The sequence below is a fragment of the Scyliorhinus canicula genome, chromosome 3, assembly GCF_902713615.1.
Source record: "Scyliorhinus canicula chromosome 3, sScyCan1.1, whole genome shotgun sequence".
Classification (NCBI taxonomy): domain Eukaryota; kingdom Metazoa; phylum Chordata; class Chondrichthyes; order Carcharhiniformes; family Scyliorhinidae; genus Scyliorhinus; species Scyliorhinus canicula.
Window position 1 is genome coordinate 153,807,201 of NC_052148.1, and position 23,216 is coordinate 153,830,416.

The 23,216-nt window shown below is 45.1% G+C and overlaps 1 protein-coding gene across 17 annotated transcripts in view; it reads right to left on the reverse strand.

The window, feature by feature from the left end:
• slit2 (slit homolog 2 (Drosophila)) overlaps positions 1-23,216 on the reverse strand; it is a 537,548-nt gene that overhangs the window by 128,078 nt on the left and 386,254 nt on the right. For 6 of the 17 annotated variants that reach the window (XM_038791499.1, XM_038791509.1, XM_038791505.1 and 3 more), the window contains 6 exons: positions 20,588-20,751; positions 20,221-20,244; positions 14,961-14,978; positions 13,464-13,614; positions 8,894-8,968; positions 2,537-2,680 (listed from right to left, as the gene is read on the reverse strand). In XM_038791499.1, coding sequence (XP_038647427.1) covers positions 2,537-2,680; positions 8,894-8,968; positions 13,464-13,614; positions 14,961-14,978; positions 20,221-20,244; positions 20,588-20,751 — 576 coding nt within the window. The remainder of the gene's footprint in view (positions 1-2,536; positions 2,681-8,893; positions 8,969-13,463; positions 13,615-14,960; positions 14,979-20,220; positions 20,245-20,587; positions 20,752-23,216) is intronic. The other 11 variants (XM_038791513.1, XM_038791503.1, XM_038791511.1 and 8 more) reach the window with 3 other exon arrangements.

The following is a 23,216-nucleotide window of genomic DNA, read 5'->3' on the forward strand; positions in this document are numbered from 1 at the left end:
CCTCTGCTCATCCACACACTTTTTAAAAAATTATTTTTATTGGCATTTTCAAAATTGTCCACACACTTACCCTTTGGCTGCGAGAGCATCCTCAGTGGTGAAGCCCTGCTCTTTACTGTTTGATTGTTGGCAGCTGCCTCTATGGTGCTAATGCTCCCAGAGTTCAGGCCCACTGTTCAGGCTTCAAAGGTTGCTGGACATGCAGTGCACTAATTATCCTCTGAGATATGGCACCTGTGCCTTCGAGGAATCATGTGGGTGTTCAGGAGCGTGAAGTGCTATCACAACTAACAAGGCTAATCCCTCCTTTGAGATAACCTTCAGCTGTGAAGCTAAAGTAAAAGGGAGTGAAATTGATTTTCAGGAGAGAAGTTGTAGCAGGGCCCAGTCCTGGGAGAGTTTAGTAAGACAGACAGGCTGCAGCTGTGATTGCCCCTGTTATAGGTCTTCACAATATTTAAAGATGGTTTGAAGACCTCACAAATGCTAAGCCCCTCACCCCCCCCCATCCCGATCCAGGGGCTACTCCCTGACCTGGAACACTTTAGCCCCCCGACCATATCCAATCCCCCTGAGGGGGCCCCCACTCCCCAAGCACTGGGGCAGTAGCTCCAGTGTCCTTGAGCAGCATGCCGGAAAATGGAAATGGCTACTCACTCCTCAGAAACCATGGTGCCAGCTTCCTGTTTTTGAAAAGGAGTACTAAACGACTCCTGCGTATCTTCCCACTGCGGAGTCAGGTAATTCCCAGAAGGCTGCTGCATTCGACTTCAATCTCATTAGGATTGAAATACCGCAAATTAGGGTTAATTAAGGCCATTTTTGGGTGAGATCTGGAACTCGCCATAGTGAGCCAGTCAGGTGAATTGCAAATTGGTTCACATCTGGCATGAATCTCTATTGTTCCCTCTCCCACTATTCACCCAGTGCACCCCGATCCGCGCTGGGCGCAATGCAGTCACTGAATCGCACCAATACCTCAAAATGCAGCTCCTCTTCATAATTGCACTAAAATATCAACATACCTTAAACACTCAACTTTATGATTCAGAAGTAATGGTGCAACTACATAATCCAGGATTATACCAATAAATACTCCCTATCATTTACTGATTTAACATAAAGCACTTTTACAGAGTACAGTGCATTTAAGTCATCCAGTTTTCATAATCCTATCGACTTTAAAATGCCGCACTCTCCTGGGCCATGTAAACATTTTTTAAAAATAAATTTAGATTAGCCAATTATTTTTTCCAATTAAGGGGCAATTTAGCGTGGCCAATCCACCTACGTTGCACATTTTTGGGTTGTGGGGGCGAAACCCACGCAGACACGGGGAGAATGTGCAAACTCCACACGGACAGTGACCCAGAGCCGGGATCGAACCTGGGACCTCAGCGCCGTGAGGCGGTTGTGCTAACCACTAGGCCACTGTGCTGCCCTGGGCCATGTAAACATAGGACAGAATGCAGAAAAGCACTTCCCCATAGGAAACTCAAACCATCATAATGCTGCTGTGATTAAAACAGATTTTAAACTAGTGTGCTATTCTCATAAAATCTGAACATAAATGTAAAAGTGTATTTAATACCTCCAGCGTAAGGTCTGTGAGGCCATGATTTTTTGTGACTCTGGACCGGATTCTCTGGGACTGCCCGCTAGCCGTCGGGTTCGCAATGGCCCACGTTAGGCCAAACGTGGGATACACGCCAGGTGTCAAACCAGTCGCGAATCTCCTGACCCCCACCAGTCGGCTATAACGGGTTTCCCGACATCCCTCGGACTGAAAGGTGCCAGGTTGGGTGTGCCCAGGGCGGGAATAGAGAAGGGGGAGGTGAGGGAGGGATGGGGTAAGGGGGGAATGAGGGAGGGCTGAAGGAGGAAACTGGGGGGCTGAAGAGGGGTACTGGAGGTGGGGGTGGGGGGCATGTCAGCGATCCGGGGGGGCTACAATAACATTTAAAATCGGGTGCCCATTAAACATGGCACACTAGTCTTTGAGGTGTGGAGCTGACAGTGATTAGGGCTCGCCCTCTCAGTTCCAGCATATGCCTGGTGTGGCACTGAAAACCCATTTGAGGAAACAAAATGTGCCAAGTGCCATTGCGTGGCACTTCGGGGTCGTTCCGAACGCTAGCAGGAATCACTCTTGTTTGCCCGTTGGTGGGAACACTTGGTTATGGATCGGGAGAATCAAGCCCTCTGTCTCCATTTGATTAGTGTTCAGGCAATTTATTAAGGTCAGTGTGCTTTGAATATATTTATCAAAAATTATAAGTGCTGATTACTTGATTAAATGTAAACAGATCCAACTCTTTATTCTGAATGCATAGCTGAATTTTAGTCTGCATGCACATAATCTAAACCCATGGGAAAAAAAATGAGCAAAGCATCCAAAGAGATAATGGCATTATCAGTAATGAGATTGTTTACATTGTGTCAATAGAAAAACTCAGGAGGCAGTTGTTATAATCGACAGTGACGCACTGTCCAGTTGTGCAAAATGGAGAATTAATGAAAAACTTGTTTTACTTACAGTGTTTTAAGACTATCCAGTCCTTTGAACATTTTCCGGTGTACAGTTTCTAGGCGGTTACCCGTCAATAGCACTTCATTCACACCTGTAGCTCCCTCGAACACACCCTCCTCAATATCTGTAATCTTATTGTTGCTCAAATTTCTAAAAGACAAAATGTGGAAGGAATTCAGAAAGTTACAATCTTAATTGAAAGTACTTACCTGGGTGGGCTTAGATGCCAGGTTTATCACATGAGCATTGCCTTATATGGATATATGAAACAAATATTAAACAGAAAGCATTTTTCTCAGTCAGCAATCTGATGGAGGTGTTGAAAGTCAAGCCAAATAAATTCTATTAATGCAATCAGACAGCAGATTGAACCCGGTCCCTCCCCAATAAACACATTAGGGAGGAACATGCACCCTCCGACAGAACACAATTCTGGAGTCTTGTGATATAAATTATTGGAATTTGGAGCAGAATCATGATCTGGTGGACTTCTGCCCCATTTAAGTTGAATGTAAAATTGTGCTAATGAGAGTGTTTCTCCTGTCTGCTTCAGTAACACTGTGACAGTAGCTTGAAGTGTGTCTCAGGAACTCCCAGATTATTATAGAAACCCCCAGATGTACTCCTGAGAGGCCCACTGGAATCTATATCAACAGAGAGCAGTCATAGGTTCTATTCTAAGCTTGAAGTAGGCTGCAAAGTTAAAAAGTCTGAATGCAGTAGGATCGATTGCCATTGGAGCAAGATCTTGGAACAAAAGATACCGTGAGTGGCACGGTGGGACAGTGGTTAGCACTGCTGTCTCACCGCACCATGGACCCAGGTTCAATTCTGGCCTTGGGCGACTGCATGGAGTTTGCACTTTTTCCTGTGTCTGTGTGAGTTTCCTTTGGGTGCTCCAGTTTCCTCCCACGGTCTAAAGATGTGCGGGTTGTGTGGGTTAAAGGGATAGGGAATGGGCCTAGGTAGGGTGCTCTTTCAGTGGGTCGGTGCAGGATCGACTGGACGAATGGCCTCCTTCTGCACTGTAGCAATTCTATGGTTCTTAGCCTTCCCCACCCATTGGCCTGAGCAACCTCTTCCGTGCCCTCTCAGGCTGGCAAGCTGCTCCTCTGAGATTGCCCTGCCCCCACAGGGAAGATGTCACTGCTGCATTAGGTACAGATGTCCATCCCTACTACTTAAATTACTCTGTTCTTTGGATTTAGGACGTGGTCACCCCAGATTAAACGTGAGCAGAATTTCCACTTCATGACATAGTAGCAAAAGAACAAATTAAGTTCACACTTTCTGGCATTTTTCTTTCCGGCATTCAAACCAAAACATCCTCATGCACTGTAAAAGGGGCAGAATTCTCTGACCCCCCCCCCCCCCCCCCCCCCCCCCCCGGGCCGGTGTCAATCCCACCCCAGCTGTGTACCGAATTCTCCACCTCCCGAGATTCAGCGGGGGCGGTAATTGCGCCGCGCCAGTCGGTGGGCCCCCCGCGGCGATTCTTTGGCCCGTGATAGGTCGAAGTCCCGCCACTGACAGGCCTTTCCCGCCGGCGTGGTTTACCACCTCTGGTACCGGCGGGATTGGCAGTGCGGGCGGGCCCCGGGGTCCTGGGGGGGGGGGGGGCGCGCGGGGCAATCTGACCCCAGGGGTGCCCCCACGGTGGCCTGGCACGCGATCGGGGCCCACCGATCGGGGGGCGGGCCTGTGCCATGGGGGCCCTCTTTTTCTTCCGCCCCTGCCATGGCCTTCACCATGGCAGGGGCGGAAGAGACCACCTCCCCTGCGCATGCGCCGGTATGACGTCAGCAGCCGCTGACGCTCCGGCGCATGCGTGGACTTACGGCGGCCGGCGAAGTCCTTTTGGCCCCGGCTGGCGTGGCGCCAAAAGCCGTTCACGCCAGCTGGCGGAGTGGAAACCACTCTGGCATGGGCCAAGCCCCTAAAGGTGCGGGGAATTCCGCACCTTTGGGGCGGCCCGACGCCGGAGTGGTTCACGCCATTCCGACACGCTGGGACCCCCCGCCCCGCCGGGTAGGGGAGAATCCCGGCCAAGGTTTTGATTCCACATATCATCTGCAAATGGTTTTGTATTATTCATTCTGAGGGCATTATTTATTGCCCATCCCTAGCTGAGAAAGTGGTCGTGTGAGTTCTTCTTGAGCTTTAATTGACCTGCCCACTTAATTGTGACAAGATCCAAGCGCTTATTGAGTAATCAATTAAAACTAGTGTCTTCCCAAAGTGCTAATAAGTCATACAGACCATACAGACTTCGAATGTTTCAGTCTTAATGTTGGATTTTTGTAAAAATAGAGTAATGGCATCGATATTTACTTGGAAGCAGAAAGAGAGTGATGGGGGGGGTGTTCAGGGGAGGGGGCAAGGATGGGGGAAGAGGAGAAACCTGGGACTTTGTGGCTGGGTGGGTAAAGGCCCTTGAGTGGCCATTAAGTGGCCACTTAAGGGCCTTAATAGATGAAAGAGTGGGTTTTCCACCGAGGCCTTGCCCGCCCAACCGTGAAATTGCATATGCAGGGGCTAGCAGGGTCCCAGGGGGCGAATTACATCCGTGCAATTCAACAGTCCCCCCTGCCTCACATCCAGCCTTGGAGGAAGCGTAAAATTCTGCCCCAGATGCGGTGTCGCAAATGTGTTCTACAGCAGTAGCAAGAAATCCCTACTTTTACACTCCAACCTGTCTGCAATAAAAGCCAACATTTCATTTGCCTTTCCAATCACGTTCTTTTCTTGCAAACTAACGTTTTATGATTTATGTACAAAAACAAGCTGCCTCCGTAAGGCAGCATTCTGCACTCGCTCTCTGCTGAAATTATACTCAGCTTTTCTGTTCTTCCTGCTAAAGTGGGCAACTACACATGATACTCCATCTCCCAAACAGTTGCTCACTCACTTAGTCTATATATATATCACTTTTCAGACTATTGGGTAGAAACCGCCAGCCCTTTCTGCCGGTGGGATCTACTGGTCCTGCCCAAATGACCCCCATTGCAGATTCCCTGACAGTTGCACGGATGTGGACTGTAAAACATCATCGACTATGGTGGAACGAGAAGATCCTGCCTCCGGCTGATGGCGTGCTGCCTCTGCTGTGGGAAAATCTGCTGTGGAGGACTGGAGAATTCCACCTTTTGTACCCTTTCAACCAAGTCATTGTAAATAGTTGTGGCAGTCCCCTAGTTATCATTTGCCAACCTGAAAATGATCATTCATCCTGTTACTTTGCCACTCCTCTATCCATTCTAACATATTACCTCCAACACCATGAGGACTTTTTCAGTAACTTTTTACATGGCGCCTTATCAAATGCTTTGTCAAAATCCAAAAACATTAGGGGCAGCACAGTGGCAGTGTGGTTAGCACTGTTGCCTCACAGTTTCAGGGATCCATGTTCAATTCCGGCCTCGGGTGATTGTCTGTGTGGAGTCTGCACATTCTTCCCGTGTCTGCGTGGGTTTCCTCCTGGGTGCCCCTGATTCCTCCCACAGTCCAAAGATGTGCAGATTAGGTCGATTGGTCATGCTAAATTGCCCCTTAGTGTCCAAAAAGTTAGGTGGGGTTACTGGGATACAGGGATAGAGTGGGGGCGTGGGATTAAGTTTGGTGCTCTTTCAGTGGGTCGATGCAGATGAACTGAATGGAATGAAAAATGAAAATCGCTTATTGTCACGACTAGGCTTCAATGAGGTTACTGTGAAAAGCCCCTAGTCGCCACATTCCGGCGCCTGTTCGGGGAGGCTGTTATGGGAATGGCCTCCTTGTGCACTGTAAATTCTATGGGCGCGATTCTCCCCTCCCACGCCGGGTGGGAGAATCGCGGGAGGGCCGCTCTGGCACCCCCCGCGATTCTCTCACCCCTCCCCCCCCAAACGGCGACCGGCGATTCTCCGGCCCGTAAGGGCCGAGCGGCCTGCCGTTCCCGACCGGTTCACGCCGGCGGCAACCACACCTCGTCGCTGCCAGCGTGAACATGGCGCCAAAAGCTGTTTTGTGGCTTGTGGGGGGGCGGAGAGGGGAGTGAGCACCACGGCCGTGCTCGGGAGGGGACTGGCCCGCGATCGGTGCCCACTGATCGTCGGGCCGGCGTCTCAAAGGGACGCACTCTTTCCCCTCCGCCGCCCTGCAAGATCAAGCCGCCACGTCTTGCGGGGCAGCGGAGGGGAAGACGGCAACCGCACATGCGCGGGTTTGAGCCGTCAGCCGCATATGCGCGGGTTGGAGCCGGCCAACCTGCGCATGCACGGTTGACGTTATTAGGCGAGACGGCCGCCTCATTCTCGGCGCGCCGGGCCTTGACGCCAGCGACAAGGCCCCGCGGCCGAGATTTACGGCACGGCCCTCCTAGCCCCCCTGGGGAGGGGGGGGGGGGGTGGGGGAGAATAGGGGGCAAGGAGCGGCTTCCGACGCCGTCGTGAACCTCTCCGGGTTTCATGACGGCGTCGGGCCTTGCGGAGAATTCCGCCCATTATTCTATGACATCTACCGGTTCTACTTTATCCAACTTGTTTGTTACATCCTCAAAGAATTCTAATAATTCACAAAATCATCTTGATTCTACGTGATTTTATTATGATTTTCTAAATGTCCTGCTGCTACCTACCACCTTAATAATGGATTCTAGCTTTCTTTCATTGAAAGCTGCTAGGGTAACTGGCCAACAGATTCCTACTTTCTATCTCCCTCCTTGCTTGTATAGAGGTTTTTCAATCCACTGGGACTTTTCCAGATTCAGGGAATTTTGGAAGATGACAACTGTTTCTGGATCCACTTCTCAAGACCCTAAGATGCAGGGTGCTTATCAGTCTTTAGTCCCATTAATTTTTCCAGTACTTTTTCTCATGATGATGATTGTTTTCATTTGCTCCCTCCCTTTTCTCCCTTACTTTTCTATTATTCTTTGGATGTTTTTTTCTCTCATTTCTTTGTGAAGAAAGATAGAAATTACTTGTTCAAAGCTTCTACCATCTCCTTTCCCCCCATTATTAATTCCCAGTCACATCCTCTGTGGCACCAATGCTCACATTAGCTATGATTTTCCTTTGTAGAACTTGGTAGAATATATTTGCAGAAGATTTTACTGTCTGTTTTTATATTGCATACTAGTTTTCTCTCATACTCCATTTCTCCCTCTAGTATTGATTCACTCATCCTTTGTTATTCTCTAAAATCTTGCCAAATGTTCTGGCCTACCACTAATCTTTGCAGCGTCTTTCAATTTGATACCATCCTTAACTTCTTAGCCATAGATGGTGTATCCTTCTCATAGACTGTTCTTTCTCAGTGGAGTACATCTATGTTGAGATTTATGAAAAATCTACTAAAATGTCTTTGACATTCACTTGAACAGTCAGGTGAGGCTTCATTTTAAAGTTTCCTCCAAAGGAGTTCCCTCGGTACTGGACTGGACTGTCAACCTTCATTTCTCTGCTTAAGCCCTAGAGTGAAACTTGAACCAAAAACCTTGTGATTCCGAGGCAATAGTACTATCAACTGAGATACACAAGCTGATGAGGAAGGCTGGGATGCAGTATATCCCAGCACATCGCCTAGGCTGATTCCTGCCAACCATATGGTCAGAATGCAGCAGAATGCTAGTCAACTTCCAATATTTTTATACTGATGTATTTCTGGAAACTCTTGGTTAAATGGGCACTTCCTTCATATCGACTTACTGTTTACACTGTGTTGAATTACATTCCAGTGTTCAAAATTTATTATTTAATTACTGCTACTTGTCAGGTTTTGGTACATGCAAATGTGACATGAAAATGCAAATGATCCACTTGTCGCCCTGCCCTATTTTAATTGCCCGATCAGGAAGTGAACCAAAACTTTCAAGTCATAATCCCATCCTAGTAAAACTTTTTTAAATTGGTTACCGATACTTAAATAGCAGTTACTCGAAAAAAAGACTAAAATAGTCCTTTGTCCTTGATTACTAAATGTGACATTAATTTGTAAAATCAGAGGCCTGTGCTATATATACTGAAAGGAGACAGTAATTTGGGGAGTGCTGCACTGGGAGTTAGGGGAGATTGCTGATCCTGTTTTTGGCTTAAAGGAGCTGGCAGTCCCTGCTGTGCTGGCAGAAGAGGTCAGCTGGCTGAATGTGAAATTGAGGGAGATGCCAGTGCTCGACTAATGAAGAGTTGCTTTTGACAGCAGTTTAGCACACAGGAGCAACCTGCCAACTCCGATCTGCCTCACTCACCACGCTAACAGTATATTACAGGTCACTTGTGGAATTGTCTTAAACAAAATGTCTTTCACAAAACAGAGCTCACAGAGGTGGAAGCTGCTCATCAGCTGCATTTGGGAAAACTGTTCTAAGGTGCAAGTTCAACTTACATTTTGCGGAGCTGAGGAAGTTTCTTGAAGATCCCAGTGGCTTCCAAGACTGTAAATTCATTGTTGTTAAGACGCCTAAAATGTTCAAGTGGAAAATAAAGAAATTAGAAAAATGATATTGCAAGAACGTTTTTAAGCTGAACGTTTCACACTTAAAACCACACGTTTTCTTTTTCCAACCTGAACCTGTTGATTCCTTTGAGATAGCTTTGGTCAATTTAATGTTGAAGAATTTACTTCTAAATATTTTCATTTGAAGTTGGACAGTTGAGAGTAATACTTTTTTTTGATTTCACCTAGTTTTATATTAATTTTTAACCAGATGGGGATCTGAATACTGTGTCACCTTCAGTTTCCCTCAAGAGCATGAAGGTGACCTGAAGGGAATTGATTTGTCCGCCGCTAATTATGAACATGGGGCTGAAATACACCACTATGACTATGGACTATGTTACGGCAGTCGTACAACCTTGACTTGGGAGTGAGAGTTCAGATTGAGCCACCTTTACCCTGAACGAAGATTAAACAAGACAGAAATGTTGGAATTCAAACCACCCTCACTGCAACTTCCTCCCTTTTCTCCTGAAGGGGCTGAGCGATGCTGATATTCACTAGGCACCAGTCTCATGCCATGCTTTACGCATGTACTTTGACGGGGCTTCTGGTCAATTATTTGGCAGGGTGACATTACCAACGATTCTTTCCTCAGTTTCAACAGAAGTGCATTTTCCAGCAGGATTTACTGGAAAGCAATCAGGATGGGAAAGCCAGGCAGCAAAGTTAACTTCATAGCCCAGACTGGGATCAATCGTAACATCGAACTGATTATCCGGATGAGTTGGGCTTACCCCTATCTCATACCTCCAATCCATGTGTGGCAATGCCTTTACCAAATGACAATTGCAGGCTCACAGCATAAAAACAATTAAACTTAAGCCATTCAATTTAATTTTGCGAGAGAAATACTGCTTTAACAAAAGTAGAGGCTGCTGTAGCTAGGCTATATGGGTTGTGTGTTACAGTTTTGCAATTCCAGCACAGACCTTGGCATGACAAATTTGGGCATGGGCTTCATCAGACCTGATTCACAACGGTCACAATTTTCCATCGGCAAATCACATGAGCGTGGGAGAGCGCGGACTGCAACCAATGAGGAAAAAGGAAAGGGCACTGGGAGCGAGGCCCTGGGCAGAATGGACCTGGGAGCCAGAGAGTGAAGACTTATTTGGTTAAGAATAAACCATTGTTCGGTTACACTGGAAATATTGCCCCCAGCTACCACATTGGTGACAAGTGTAAACCAGATCGAATGCAAATCTTTTGTACCTCAGAATTCAAGGGGGAAGGGAGAAGTCTCCAAAACAAACTGAGAAATCAAAAAGCGTCGACGGAATCATAAAACATTGAGTGAAAAATGCCCATGAGTGGGTAGCTTGACCCATTCAACCAGGGGCCGAAGGTTGGAGGCAGCATATTGAGCGGCTCCGTTACATTTTAATGGTGAACAACATAATGGGGGAGGGGAGACGGAAGGTTATTCTATTAACGGTTTGTGAGGCCCTAACCTACAGCCTCATAAGGAAGTTGACGTTTGTCCAGTTGATGAAGCTGGTCAGGGAGCATTTCAACCACAGACCCTCAATCATACTCCAGTGCTACAAGTTTAAATTGGTTGTCAGGGACCCTGGAGAGACGATCCAAAATGGCTGAGCACTGTCAGTGCGGCATAGCCCTCAGCGACATGCTGTGTGACCATTTAGAATATGGTTTTAACAACATAAGTGTGCAAAAGAGGTTGAAACAAAGATCACCTTAGACAGGGTGATCAAAATCGCTCAGGCAACCCAGTGTGCCGAGGGGGGCTCATCAGAGCTTCAAAGTGGGGCCAAGTGGGTGAGGTGAATCAGTTGTGGGGCAGTATGGCTGCAAGGGGAGCAGCAAGGTCGACAGGCACAGAGGAGGTTCAGCCAAGGTCCCAGGAACAGGATCATAGTCAGTGGTCAGGGAAATAAATGGATTGTCAGCCCAGATGCCAAGACAATTGCTCCGGATGTGGGGAAGACCACCCCGAAGCAGTGTGCTGCTGCAGAGAATTTGTTTATTTTCAGTTCAATAAGAAGGGCCACATCTAGGCATGTTGTCATGCCAGGCAGAACGCACAAAATAAATAATGGTCATGGCTCCAGTAAACTAAGTGGAGAGGAATTCAGATGAAGAACCTGAAAAGTACAGTTTAAAGATGGTGAAAGTGAGCAAAACAACCCCAAATGAGATAGTCCTCACACTAAATGGAAGACCACTAAATTTGGAGGTTTGCACCGGGACGTGGCCATAGTTGTAGGTGAACAAACATTTAAATATCTTTGAGAAGGAGCTGAATCTTTGAACTTAAGGAGTTGAATCTTTGAACAACGGCCAAGTTGGCCACATATGGGGTAAAATGCGGAAACTTTTGGGGCAACCATGATACTAGTGTCGTATCGATAACAGGATGCCGAGTTATCTATGAACAATGTTGAGGGACATCGACCGAGTATCATAGGACGAGATTGGCTTTGCCAAATCAAGTTGAACTGGTTGGAGATTTTCTAAATTTTGGATAGTTTTTGACAGTACTTACGTAAATAAGTTCAGAATGTTCCAGAATGATTTGTTTCAAATAAAGGGAGTAAAGGCCAAGATTTACATCAATCCATATATAGTAACTGTACATAAACTGCTCTGTAAATATGTGTTGAGGGACTTAAGAAGGGAGTGGGTGAACCCCAACCAATGGGGGGAAAGCGTAGCACTCTGAGAGCAGGGTCCCAGGCAGAATGGACTTTAGAGTCAGAGAGTGAAAACCTGTTTAGTGATTCTGTGCCACTGTATAGTTTACCTTCACTTGTTACCAATAAACTGTTGTTCAGTTTTACTGGAAGTCTCGCTAGTATTGCCACAAGCCACCGCATTGTGTTATCCTTGAGATTTGCACTGGGTGTGTTATCCCTGTGGGTTACACTGGGTGTGTTATCGCCGTGGGTTACACTGGGTGTGTTATCCCTGTGGGTTACACTGGGTGTGTTATCCCTGTGGGTTACACTGGGTGTGTTATCCCTGTGGGTTACACTGGGTGTGTTATCCCTGTGGGTTACACTGGGTGTGTTATCCCTGTGGGTTACACTGGGTGTGTTATCCCTGTGGGTTACACTGGGTGTGTTATCCCTGTGGGTTACACTGGGTGTGTTATCCCTGTGGGTTACACTGGGTGTGTTATCCCTGTGGGTTACACTGGGTGTGTTATCCCTGTGGGTTACACTGGGTGTGTTATCCCTGTGGGTTACACTGGGTGTGTTATCCCTGCGGGTTACACTGGGTGTGTTATCCCTGCGGGTTACACTGGGTGTGTTATTCCTGCGGGTTACACTGGGTGTGTTATTCCTGCGGGTTACACTGGGTGTGTTATCCCTGCGGGTTACACTGGGTGTGTTATTCCTTTGGGTTACACTGGGTGTGTTATCCCTGTGGGTTACACTGGGTGTGTTATTCCTTTGGGTTACACTGGGTGTGTTATCCCTGTGGGTTATACTGGGTGTGTTATTCCTTTGGGTTACACTGGGTGTGTTATCCCTGCGGGTTACACTGGGTGTGTTATCCCTGCGGGTTACACTGGGTGTGTTATTCCTGCGGATTACACTGGGTGTGTTATCCCTGCGGGTTACACTGGGTGTGTTATCCCTGCGGGTTACACTGGGTGTGTTATCCCTGCGGGTTACACTGGGTGTGTTATCCCTGTGGGTTACACTGGGTGTGTTATCCCTGCGGGTTACACTGGGTGTGTTGTCCCTGTGGGTTACACTGGGTGTGTTATCCCTGTGGGTTACACTGTGTGTGTTATCCCTGTGGGTTACACTGAGTGTGTTATCCCTGTGGGTTACACTGGGTGTGTTATTCCTTTGGGTTACACTGGATGTGTTATTCCTTTGGGTTACACTGGATGTGTTATTCCTATGTGTTTTAGTGAGTGCGTTTTATAGCGGCGTTTTCCACAATGCATCAACTCCCAAGTGAGACCTATGGCTTGAGGAATGCAGCTACACGCACCAAACTGAAAAATTGACCTCCACATCATTTAATGTCTCTCAACCACCCAGACACAAAACACACTTTATTCAGTGTTAATGAGTTGGCACCTCAATCACATGGCATCAATGTAGGGCAATGGTTTATGGGTAACAAAGTCACTCTGTAACGCAATACATGAAAACCAAACCCTGTTTCATACAATGTGACCACTGCTGTCTAAATTCTATTTGATCTACAGACCAGAGCCAACAGTGGCACAGTTATGAACACTTGCTAACAGATATCCATGTGATGTTTCCCCTTTCCTTTTTTTCTAATGTTTATGTGCAACCAATAACCCTTCTCCCATGAGTGTACCTTCTTTCTTTCAGCTCAAGTGATGTGGGCCTACTGCCTGAAGCTATTTTCTAAATGTATTCTACAGTTCTTTGTTTTGCTGCCAAAGTGTAGATGAGAAAGACTAAGCAAGTATGTTTGGAGTCGTGGGCTTGCTCTGCCAACTTACAACTCTGCAGTGTACTGAGGGATGTGATCGGGAATTTTCGTAAGCCTTTGATTGGAGCAATCCACAGTGGTTCCCTCGCATCGACATTTTTCAGGGCAAGCAAGGTCCAGGAAGCAATCTCCACTGAGTTTGGATCTGTAATCCTCTGTGCCTGCAGATTATTTGAGTCAAAATATGCAGATTACTCAAGTCGGCAAACAGAAGCACAAGCATTTTAACAGGAGAAGTAGAACTATGCAATTAACAAGCAAAAAATAAATATTTTGGGTAGATTTTACAAATACCATACAGAAAGCAAAATTTCAAGGAACTAAAATATAATAACTCAATCTTGAACTTTATCACACAGTAAAGATAAGAGCAGAGGTAACATTTACAAGCTGACCTTTCATTGCAGACGCCTTCTATTGCAATTTCTACTCCAAAGCTAACTGCCTTTTCACTGCTCCTGCAGCTAGCTCATAATGTTGCTAAGCTTTATCTAATCCAACTTAGTGCTCCCACCTGAGCCATTTCTTTGAAATAGTGAGTGGAATCCAAAAAGACTGAACACTTCCAGGCCAATAGTAACACATCTGCTACATTCATTACATTTGTTCCTTCACCTGTTTTTCCTACATCAAACCTTGTCTGTCCTTTTTATCCACTTTCCTTTATGGGAAAATTCAATCAGCCATGGCATCAATACAAATGTCATAAGATTGGTCTCTAGCTCTGAAAGCCTGTCTGCAGAACTACCATCCTGTGGTTTGTTGGCCTTTAATCAGAGAATAACACACTGCCTCTCTCTAAAATAGTTCTATTGTCTCTCGCTTGGCATGCTGTAGAAGGCATACGTGACGCTCCATGGTGCTTGACAGAACCATGTTTTATTCGTACCTTGCAACCACATGGTTAGATCAAGCACAACGGAAAATCCCGCTCAGTTTCAGAACCGCATCAGCTAGGCCAGGTAAAAGTGTGAGGGAAGATAGTAGAGGAAAGAAGGCAGAGCATTCTACTGGAAGAGGTATAGAATGTAGCAGTAGGGAGCCGGGGTACAACAGCATTAGTATAAACAAGGGTAACTTTTTTCACAAACAGTTAATGTACAACAGAACAACTATTGTGAATTATATGCTGAACACAAGCAATACAAATGCCTATATGAAAGAATAGCTCTGTCCATTTGGATATTGCTTAAATTCAGTATCTGATGTCACTAGCCAACTAAGCAGTACTAAAGACCTGACATGTTGGGACACGTGAAGGTTTGGGGAAGGATGGGGGTGAAGGGGGGGGGAACTTGTGATTGAGTGCTGGATGGTTTCTTACATGATGCCAACAGGTTGAGTGTGAGGCATCAAACATAGCAGGATAAAGGGAAAAATAACTGTGGGGGGGGGGGGGGGGGGGGGGGGGGAGTGCGGGGTGGGGAGTGTTGGACCAGATCTGAAAGAGGGGCAGGTGAATGTGGGCAGAGGTAAAGTATTAGGGAGCACATAAATTTGTACTTACAGCCAAAATGGTGAATTCCTGCAAAAAGTAAAGAAGCACAGAAGGAAAAGAGAGACAGAGCGATTGCATTTATACTCAGGAAAGCAAAGAAAGCAGCCAATCCATTTGTGCTGACTCTGCAGAGCAGTAGCTTTTAATTAGGATAAATAAAATGAATTATCTGTGGGGATAACCTCGATTATCAGATTGTACCCAGGTAAAGTACAATACTTAAGAGAACAAGGCAGACAAGAGACCTAACTCACCAGGAAGAATTGCAGTGTCATTGCACTAAACCCCCTTTTAATTATTCAATCAATAAGCTGAACAGATTGAACTATAACCAAAACAAAAATGATGGAAAATCTCAGCAGGTCTGGCAGCTTTGTCAAAGGGTCACCTGGACTCGAAACATTAGTTATTTTCTCTCCCTCCAGATGTTGCCAGACCTGTTGAGATTTTCCACCATTTTCTTTTTGGTTTCAGATTCCAGCATTCGCAGTCATTTGCTTTTATATTGAACTACAGGCTGGATTTTGTGATCTTGACGAGAGTCCTACCCACTGGTTGGAGACCTAGTGGGAAACCTGTGCCACTTCTGCAGGGGATGTTGTGGCTCCTGAATTTAAGTGTCAGGTCTTCTTGAAGATTTAGGATCTTGGTGATGGAAATTCAGTCCATTGAGATCTGCCAACCAATCAAAGGCAGGCAGCTTTGCATAGCCCTTCAACACCACTGGGAGTGGTGACTTTTGTTGGCAATGCACCAATGAGAGAGATCTAGAATCACTGAGGGACCCAGACCACAGGTGAGTGATGGCAGGGTGGAGGTCATAGGGAGGGGGTCCTGGTGAAGGGGGACGGTGTAGGAAGGGGTTGGATTCATGGGCAGGGGGTGGCTGTCAGTGGGTTCCCCTCTTCCCACTGGTGGGTTCCTTGATCATGGAATAAATGCCTTTGAAAGAGTGATGCCCAGGGAGGCTGCTGGCAAATCAACAAGATTTGCTGGACATCTTTCAGGAAACCCATACTGGTGAAGAAGAATCGCTGAACCACCATTAAATCCCAGTGGAATGAGAGATAATGGCCTTTAAGTGGCTCGCTAATGAGCCTAATTAACCAGTGGTCAAGTTCCCAGCATCAGCCCATTCCCACCATTGACCTAATCGGCGTTAGTTTTCCTGCTGGCAGGAATGAGAGCCTATTTCATGATCATGCAGAGTCACCCATTCTGACAGGCTCCACTAAATCCAGCTCTATGGCGACAAGTTCAAAGTAAAACTAAGTGTTTTGATAATGATGGGAAGTACAAGGAATTTTGTGAAAAAGATTTGAAATTATCCACGGCCAAACATTGTGCCGACAGCATTTAATTATTCTTTTATTTACTGGACACAGATATTTAACAAACACTGTACACATTATATATTCCTTATACTTCAACAAAAATGTATTTAACAAAAGCAGTTCCTGTTCTTACTCTCAGCTATTGCTTGAGGATTTGTTCTTTGGACTGATTCCAACACGTATATGGGTTTCAAACTGGCAAATCAGTTGTTTGCACAACACTACATTCAAACATACACATCACAGTTTATCAACTGACATATAGGTTATGAGGGGAAATAGCTGAAAGATCATATGAAAGTGTGTTTGGGAACAATCTATTCTTCATTAATTATAGCAACAAAAGACACAGCTACACAGTTGCCAAAGGTATGAAAATGGAATGAAGGGTGATTCTACAATCCGGTGCTCATCACAGGAAGTCTAGTTCACAGGCAATCTTTCTTGGAAAATGGCAGGGGGAGAACCTGCAATTTTCCAAGACAACATTCCTCTCAAGTGCTGCTTGTCACTCAGAGTCTCAGACCCAGAATCATCCCTGCTTTTTGCTCAGTGGACCTACACTTGCTCAACAGTAGTTGAAAACGTGAAGAATTGAATCCCCTCTAGTGCTTGTTACAGCAAAGTTTCTGGACACTGGAGTAGTGGGGATGCTGCATGATCTTCACTTGCTACATTGCTGCTTGTCCATTTAAATACTCAGTCAGACATGGCTTAGTTGATAAGACATCGCACTTCTGAATCAAAAGGTTGAGTTAAGTCTCGCACTTGACCCAAATTGACACTCCAGTGCAGTATTGAGGGAGTGTTGCAAAGTCATAGGTACCGCCTTTTGGATGAAATGTAGAAGATGAGAGAAGAGTAGAGGAATTATTCCCAATGTTCTGGTCAATATTTTCCCTCAACCAACATGAAGAAAAAGCAGATTAAACGGATTATGCGGTCATTATCTCACAGGTGCTTGTGGGATCTACTGTATGCAAATTCCTACAATCTAACAGTCGCTCTGCATCAATAAAAGAACTTGAATGTCTGAAAAGTACTTTAGGATGTCCTGAGGCTGATACAGATTCTACATAAATGCAAAAGGTATTCCTTCTATTGCAACACCATGGAGAATCGCCAATGCATCAGCCAATGCTTCAACATCAGGCACTCTCCTGAAGGAAATTCACATCAAGGTCACGTAGAGTTAACTATATGAATGGCTAAACCGATTGTTGTCCATATGACTGTGGAAAGGAGCAGTCATGAATCAGACAGAGAGCTTCCTCTACAAATTTTTACGGATTACAGATTTTGATGGAAGAATGAAAGTACACCTGTAAAAAATGAAAAGGCAAAGTGCGACTGAAACATTTTCCACAGCTCTCAGATAGTAAACTTTGAAATCCCAGAAAAATGCCCACCTTAAACAAAATATGTAAGAATGAACACTCTGATAAAAGGGGTTAAAAATACTTTGTGGTTCCTCACTTTAAAAAGGATTAGAAAACAGATCTAACAACAATGGAGCTTCTGTCAATTCACAAGCTGTACCTATATAGCACTTTTAATGCAGTAGAATGCCCAAGACATTGCAGAAAGGTGTAATCAAAAAAAAACGATAGTGAGTCAGAAAAGGAGATATTAAAAAAGGTGAGTAAAAACTTGGCCACGAGAGTATTTTACGAGGGTTTTAAAGCATGATTTAAAGAAAGAATTCCAGACCATGTGTGGAATTTTCCCATATTTCTTTTACGAGTGGCAGGCTATGAGTGAAAGCTGACGTGTAGCTCGGCAGCTGCACAGTGGAGGTTTTAGCCCAGATCTGGAGCTACGCCTGAAGCAGATCAGGGCTGTGATCTGCACAGAAAATGAATCCTCCCACTCCAGTCTCTCCCGCCTACTGCATCCCATATAAATGGGGGTGACTCCCTCCCCACCTCCAAAAGCATTGCGATTCCCCGTCCCCCCAATCAGTATCGTCTCTCTCACCTCCCCTCCACCATTAGGACTGGGGCTTTCTACCGCCGTCCCCCCGCGCCCTCCCCCCCCCCACCACAAACATCAGCATTGGGGCTCTCATCCTCCCCTCCTGCAAACACCACCATCAGTATCGGGGGCTCCCGCCACCGACACCACCATCAGCATAGCGGGCTCCCCCACCCCACCACCCCTTCCCTACCACTACTATCACAGAACCCCATAGAATCCCTATAGTGCAAAAGGAGGCCATTAATTCTATTTTAATCTGCACCAAACTCTCTGACAGAGCACCTTATCAAACCCACACTCCTGCCCTATTCCTGAAACCCCAAAAACATGTATATCTTTGGACTCTTAAGGGTAATTTTAGCATGGCCAATCCACTGAATCTGCACATCTTTGGACTTCGGAAAGAAACCAGAGCACCCGGAAGAACCCATGCAGACATGGGGAGAAAGTGCAAACTTAAATAAACAGTCATCCAAGGACGGGATTGAACTAATGGCCCCAATAACAAGGGGCTGTGAGGTGAGGGTGTGAGGCTTAGGTGGTTGAGGGGAATGTGGTGGGGAATGGGTGCAGGAGCAGCACGACAGGCCAGAGTCAGATGAATGGAGAGGTCAGGCTGCGGCACCTTGAAAGGATTCAAATGAAACTAGAAGAATTTTAAAATTGAGGTGTTGGAGGATGGGAAGCCAATGTGGGTCAGCGAGAGCAAAGAGGGACGATGAGGCAAGGAGGCATTAGAATTTTTGAGTCTCGAGATGTCAAAGGGATGGATGGAAGTTGCAGCAGCTATTGCGATGAGGATGAAATGAAGACACGTGATGATATTAGCTGGAAATAAGACATTTTTAAGGAGACTGGACTGAAGCTTAGATCAGGTTCCAACATTCAATATTGAATAAGCCAATTTTCTCCAGTTAAACATCGAGAAGATGAATACCTTCAGCCACCACCTCCCACCCCACATTTTACTTCACTATTGGCAAATTTTCCCCTCAACTATACAGGCAGCATATGCAGGAAAGCTTCCTCAAATCCTTCTTCCTTTCCACATCACTCTTATCCTTCAAGCCCTGCTTAAAATCTACCTCTGTGGCCTCCTGACATTTCCTTTGCCTCTCAGTCCATTTTTTCTCTGACTGCACCTCTGTGAAGTGCCTTGGACAATTTATCTACACCTGGAGCATTATACAAATGCAAGATATTACTAATGTTGCAAACTAGTTCCCCTCGAAGGCAACTCCAAGATTATGACAAAACAACAGCAGATAACTCACACAGCCTCTCAAACAACAAATGATGTGTGGTTTTGTGGCTACCCAAAGTACTTTCCTGTTTTGGGGGTGAAGCTTTAATTTTATTCGTTTCAAAACTAAGTGGATTAGTTTATGATTAGAGCACACAAAATATTTTCTTCTGGTATAAGTGACAGTGATGGCTTCCAAAGTGCCATATGAATTAAACCTTGCTTCCTTCGCGAAGGGAATTACAACAGTGGAGGTCAGATGATGTTGTTATCAGTATTTCTCATTTGACTTTAGGTGTTAACTCCATCCCCTTTCCAAGTAATATGAACAAAAATAATTTGTTGAAGCAATAATGTATGAAATGCAATAACAAATGTTTAACTTCACCAACATCTGGAATTAATCATGTGCTATTACCTTCAAAAAATAGTGACCTTAGACCAGAAGTGGGAATAAAACCAAGGAACAATCAAAATAACTCTAATGCATGGCAACTGCATAGCTGACACAAGGAAACATGGGCTTAATGATTCAGCTATTTGGATTAAAAGGGTTCATGCAAAGCTCTTGGTAGGAGCAGATTCAGCTACTGGAAGATGAGGAAATATGTAGCTGTCTATTGGTGAGATTCACCAAATGACTACAACATGCAGCACTCCACTAAATCCTAAGGGAAATTCACAGCTGGTCAGTTCTGCTGCAAGACAAACCTACCTGGAATGAAATATTGTTCTTTTGCTATAAACATAAAAAGAGAGAGAAAGAGAGAGAGAGAGAAAAGACAGAAGAGATGCACTTGAAAGTTAGCAGCTGAAGGAAAATTAAACATTTTATTTCACATTAAATCCACAGGTTGCAACTCCTCAACAGTAAAACGTGGCAAAGCAAACAGCACAAGACTGATGTGCTGCAGTTATCACCAAGTCAGAAACAAGAGTTAAAAGCTTCCGAGAGCTTTAATAATTCACAGCACAACAGATGAATTTTCAGAATCTGTAAGAGAATAGCTTTCAGCCAAGACAGTGTAATTAATATTACTATATATAAATAAATAAAAACACAATTCCAGTAATCCAATTACCTGAGCAGCGGAACTTCTTGCTCTTGATCTGTCCGATCCTCTTATTTGCCAGTCGACGAGGACTAGTGCAGCGGGCGCCGCTTGTTTCAATGGGGTTTGCATGGAGATAATCCGCAAGCCATTTCAGATGGCAATCACAAATAAATGGGTTCTGAGCCAAATGCCTTTTATGAAGATTAACAACAAAAAACAGAAAAGTCAAAAACAATAGTAATGACCCTGTCAAAAGAATATTCAGCAGTAGTGCAAAGAGCTCTTCAAAGCAAGAGGTAGAGCAGCTAATGGATCCAATTGTTAGTTGCATCTGTAATGCATTTACAGGGACCCTGATACATTAAGAATTTACAACGCATGACTTAGCATTCAATACAGTGACTGTTAGTCCTGCATCACATTCAAAACTGCTTATTACCTGAGTAGATGAGATATGGTAGAGCTGCAATGTTTCCTACTGAATTATTTAAAGCAGACTGGAGCTGTTGAAGGCGTACATTGCTTTCATTACGAGAGATGTAAAAGCTGCATTATTCATGTATAACTTGTATTATTAACTATGGAAATAATTTTTGAAAATAGAAATCATGAGCCACGTCATGAAGCAAGTGGTTTCCTGGGGAAGGGGTAGGTTAAAATTACAAAGTGAAGAAAACACAAATGGTGGTTATTGGAGCATCTATGGCTAGAAAAATAGATAGACTTTTCTGCAGCTGTGTTGGGGAATCCTGAATGATACATTGCTTCCTTTGTGCTTGGGGAAAGAATTAGAAAAAAGGCTGGAAAGGGTTGTGGAAAGAGAGAATAATCAGCCAAGAATTCCAGTTCCAGTAGGATAGGGAAAAACAGGATGGAGATTCGCAAAGAGATCTTGAGGAGTTAGGAGATGTCTTAAAATCTCAGTCTGTTATTTATAGTAATAAAAGGATTAAAGTGTGTACCAGCTCAGATTAGAAACATCAGGGTATAACAGTGTAAAACATCAGGACAGTTAGTGTAAAAGGGAGGATTTAACATTTCTGGGACTTTGATGCAAGATCTCATGCACTTAAACTATGTTCTTACAGTGAGGTCAAATAGACAACTGGGGATGACCTAAGAGGAGATTTGAAGTTTCCATCCAGAAAACTTGGCAAGGAGAGGAAAAGGAACCATTCTCATGAATCTTTACTGCATCCTCTCCGATGCCTTCACACCCTTCTAAAGTGTGGTGCCCAGAACTGGATGCAAGACTGAAGCTGTGGCCAAACTAGTGCCTCATACAATTTTAACATAACCTCATTGGTGTTGTCTGCTACGCTCATATTAATAAAGCTGAGACCACTGTATGCTTTATTAACTGCTCTCTGAACCTGTCTTGGTACCTTCAATCACTTATGCCCGGATAGATGCCGGAATGTGGCGACTAGGGGCTTTTCACAGTAACTTCATTGAAGCCTACTCGTGACAATAAGCGATTTTCATTTCATTTTTCATTTCATTATGCACGTATACAGTCAGGTCCCTCTTCCCCTAGATAAGTTTAGAATGGTACACTTTTTAAATATTGTCTCTCCATGGTCTTCCTGACGTCACTTCACATTTCTCTGCACTGAACTTCATCTGCACCTGTCTGCCCATTCCACTAACTTGTCGATGTCCTTTTGAAGTTCAACATTATAATAATAATCTTTATTATTGTCACAAGTAGGCCTACATTAACACTGGAATGAACTTACTGTGAAAGTCACCTAGACGCCACATTCCGGCGCCTGTTCGGGTACAGAGAGGGAAAATTCAGAATATCCAATTCACCGAGCAAGCACGTCTTTCAGGACTTGTGGGAGGAAACTGGAGCACCCGGAGGAAACCCACACAGACACGGGGTGAAGGTGCAGATTCCTCATAACTCACAATGCTTCCGAGTTGGAATCAACTGCAAACTTTCAAATTTAGCCCTGTACCCCAAGGTCTAGGTGATTAATACGTATTAGGAACAGGGTCCCATCACTTGGGGAACTTCAGTACAATCCTCCCACTAGATCAAAAAACATTCATTAACTACATAGAACAGTACAGCACAGAACAGGCCCTTCGGCCCTCAATGTTGTGCCGAGCAATGATCACCCTACTTAAACCCACGTAACCCGTACACCCGTAACCCAACAATCCCCCCATTAACCTTACACTACGGGCAATTTAGCATGGCCAATCCACCTAACCCGCACATCTTTGGACTGTGGGAGGAAACCGGAGCACCCGGAGGAAACCCACGCACACACGGGGAGGACGTGCAGACTCCACACAGACAGTGACCCAGCCGGGAATCGAACCTGGGACCCTGGAGCTGTGAAGCATTGATGCTAACCACCATGCTACCGTGAGGCCCTAAACTACGACTCTCTATTTCCTGGCACTCAGCCAACTATTTCTTTAATTCCATGAGCTCTAAATTTTACTCAGAAGTGCTGTATCAAATGCATTTTGGAAGTGCATTCACACCACATCAACAACAGAATCTGTCTGTAGATTGGAATATTTGGGCCAATGTATTTTCTTTGCCCTCCATAGGCTACGCGGTGGAGAGGTGCAATGTAAGTCTGCATCCACAATTACCTATGCTACATCAAGAGGACAACTGCTTCTCTATAGGTAG